General features: G+C 35.5%; 1 protein-coding gene across 2 annotated transcripts in view; it reads left to right on the plus strand.

Annotated features, from left to right (window-relative positions):
- Positions 1-1614: 1614 nt before the first annotated feature.
- Positions 1615-2902, plus strand: part of LOC108694781 (importin subunit alpha-3) — a 4709-nt gene continuing 3421 nt past the window's right edge. Inside the window, exons 1-2 of one of the 2 annotated variants that reach the window (XM_018204449.1) lie at positions 1615-1843; positions 1931-2053. In XM_018204449.1, coding sequence (XP_018059938.1) covers positions 1985-2053 — 69 coding nt within the window. In that variant the 5' untranslated portion in view covers positions 1615-1843; positions 1931-1984. Of the gene's footprint in view, positions 2054-2902 lie in introns of both variants that reach the window. The other variant, XM_018204442.1, reaches the window with a different exon arrangement.

The raw sequence follows: 2902 nt of genomic DNA on the forward strand, positions 1-2902 counted from the left end.
AGCTAGACTGTGCCCGTATGAGGATCCGGGCTAAAGATTTCACGTGCTGCTAAAATAAGCAATTAGAGCGACAGATTTGTTGTCGCTATCCAGCGGTTGAAATTTTATTATTTCAATTAGAAGCATCAAACGCTCAAACGCTATTGACAGAGCTAACATTGTATCGATCGTGTTGACCACCGTTGACTGCGATATACGTAATTTAATTTATTCTTTTTTTTTTATTGCTGATCCAGATAGAGGATTCGATGCAATCAGAATAATCTAATAACTGTTTAATTGAGCATATTAATACTGTAAATAATACATGAAAAATACGAACAACATGTCGAATCTGTCGCTCAAATATCAAAAATGCTTTTTGCCCTTTTTCATGTATAAAATTGTTGCCTTAGATCGGTTGCACCGATATTATTTTGATTTTAAGTCAAACTTAAAACTCTTTTTATCTCGTTTTAAAACCGAAAAGAGACAGAGACAAAAAGAGTTTTAACCCTCACTTAAAATTAAAATAACGTTGATGCAATCGGGCCTAATAGTTTTGTGTAAAAGGCATTACGTAATCTTTTTTGTCGCTGAAATGGCCAGTTTGAGCAACTCGTGAAAATGCACCTTAAAGAGTGACAACTCTGATATTTTCTACTGAGAATTTAATCTGGATCAGAATATAAGAACCAACCAACTACAGTCAAGCATTTCCTTGTTCGACTGTAACAGGGGAGTACTCGACTGTAGTTGGTTGGTTTTTATATTCTGATTTGGATTAAATCCTCGGTGGAAACTAGAGGTTTGTTCACGTCGCATGCTCCAACATGCTCCTGCCATAGTGCACTCTAATGAGTTTGGTTTGATGACATTGGAGTGAGTAGGAGCTATGATAAGAGCACATTGGATCATGTTAGAGCATGCGACGCGAACAAATCTTAAGCCTCTGTCGCTCTAATTGCTTAAATATTGTTCGTTTTGTCTCTCGGGAAATGCTCGGGAAAAGTGGGATCGCTTCGAATGAACCCAAAGTACTTGGGTACAAAATGTAGGATTTACACTACGACATCCATCATACGATGTCTGATTCATCATAAGAGTCCGAGCACAAAAATTATCATAATATTTACTTAGACTTAAATTATAGACGTAAGTAACACTTATTTAGAGACTTAAGTTGTAGACGTAAGTAACGCACAAGCTTTCACGTATGACGTAGAACTTATTGCCGTATCTCTAAGAGATGGCAATAAATCGTACGTTATATACCAAAGCTTGTGCGTTACTTACGTCTACAACTTAAGTCTCTAAGTAAGTGTTACGACAATTCTTGTATTCATACTCTAACAATGAATGTCAGATGTCGTATGACGAATGTCATACATAATGTGAATTGTACATTTCAAGTACGCTGGATTTATTCGGAGCGACAGTCCACGAGAGACAAAACGAACAAAAAATTTTAGCAGCGCGTGAAGATATACCTTTAGGCAGTGGGCAATAAATGTAGCGTTTCAGAGCACATTGTTCTTGTTTCGTGACAATCGCCGACGTCCTTTCACGCTCTTTTGGGAACGCTAGGAAACATTCGTGATCTGTTCCTGTTCGGCGTTCCGCCTGCTCGCCAATTACAGTTGGTTGGTCGTTGGTTCTAATCGTGGGAAAAAAAGGAGCTCGCGAGCCACGAAAAATTCAGAGTGGTGCTGTATTACACGACGGTGTTAATTATTACGCGATCGAGCGTTAATGCATGATATTGCATATTGACGCATGTATCTACGTATGTACACCACATCGAGTGACTCGTCGGGTCGGAGTGCAATTCAGTCGATGTAGACTGGAATAGATCGTGGAACAGGTAACGTAGCACAACCAAGCACTTAGGAGCGGTCAAAAATTTACGCGACTACGCGATATACATTTCACGATAACGTTCAACGAACAGCCGCGTGCCGGCACACATTGATTTACGCGAGCACGGAAATTGGTTATTGAAAAAATGGCGGCCGAGGCAATGCTGAACAAGAACCGAATGATGGTGTTTAAGAACAAAGGCAAAGACCAGGAGGTGAGTGAATTATTATTGCTTCTCTACGAGGAAATAATTCTCATGTGATGAAAATTTTTGGAACGAGACGTTCTTACGATTCGCCATCCCACACGATACCACTTCCCCCCCTCCCTCCTCCCTTTTGAACTCGTGCATGCGTTTATACCTGCGAATTACTTCGTCTTCCTCCAGATTTCTCCCTTTTCCTTCTGCACCTGTTTTCTTCTTTCTTTTTATTGTCTTGTTCCTTTTTGCTTCTATTACCTTTCTCTCCATCTTCCTTATTTCTCACATTACCACTTTACCCCTTCATTTTTTTCTTTCTTTTCTGTTTCTTACTTTTTTCTCATTTTATAGTCTCTTGTCTTTTCTCTTATTTTACGTTGTTTCTTTTATTATTTATTGGTTTGTTTGCTATTTCATTTTTATAATTATATTCAAATTGCCATATTATAATAGTTTGATAATATTATTTTATTAAGTTATATATATTTGTTATTATATACATTTGTATTCTCAACATTTGTTTATTTTGAGATTATACAAATTTTTGACTTATATATTCATATTAAAATATATATAAGAATCATTTAATCTTTATCTCATATATTCCAGTTATGTAAAGTGAATTATGTATTATATTAAAATGATATTATTTATACATCACACAATTTACATATATTATATATATGTAAATACAATTTATATATATTTAAATAAACTTGATTTTTTTCACTAAGTTAATCTTTACAGTCAAAATTAACCTTAAGTGTTCGAATAATAGATTTATATGTATTTTAAATAAATTTATCTCAAATATATGACTGCATCGATTACTTTTGGACAACACAATCTAATTGAAATAAT

Source organism: Atta colombica, unplaced genomic scaffold (assembly GCF_001594045.1).
Source record: "Atta colombica isolate Treedump-2 unplaced genomic scaffold, Acol1.0 scaffold1, whole genome shotgun sequence".
Lineage (NCBI taxonomy): Eukaryota > Metazoa > Arthropoda > Insecta > Hymenoptera > Formicidae > Atta > Atta colombica.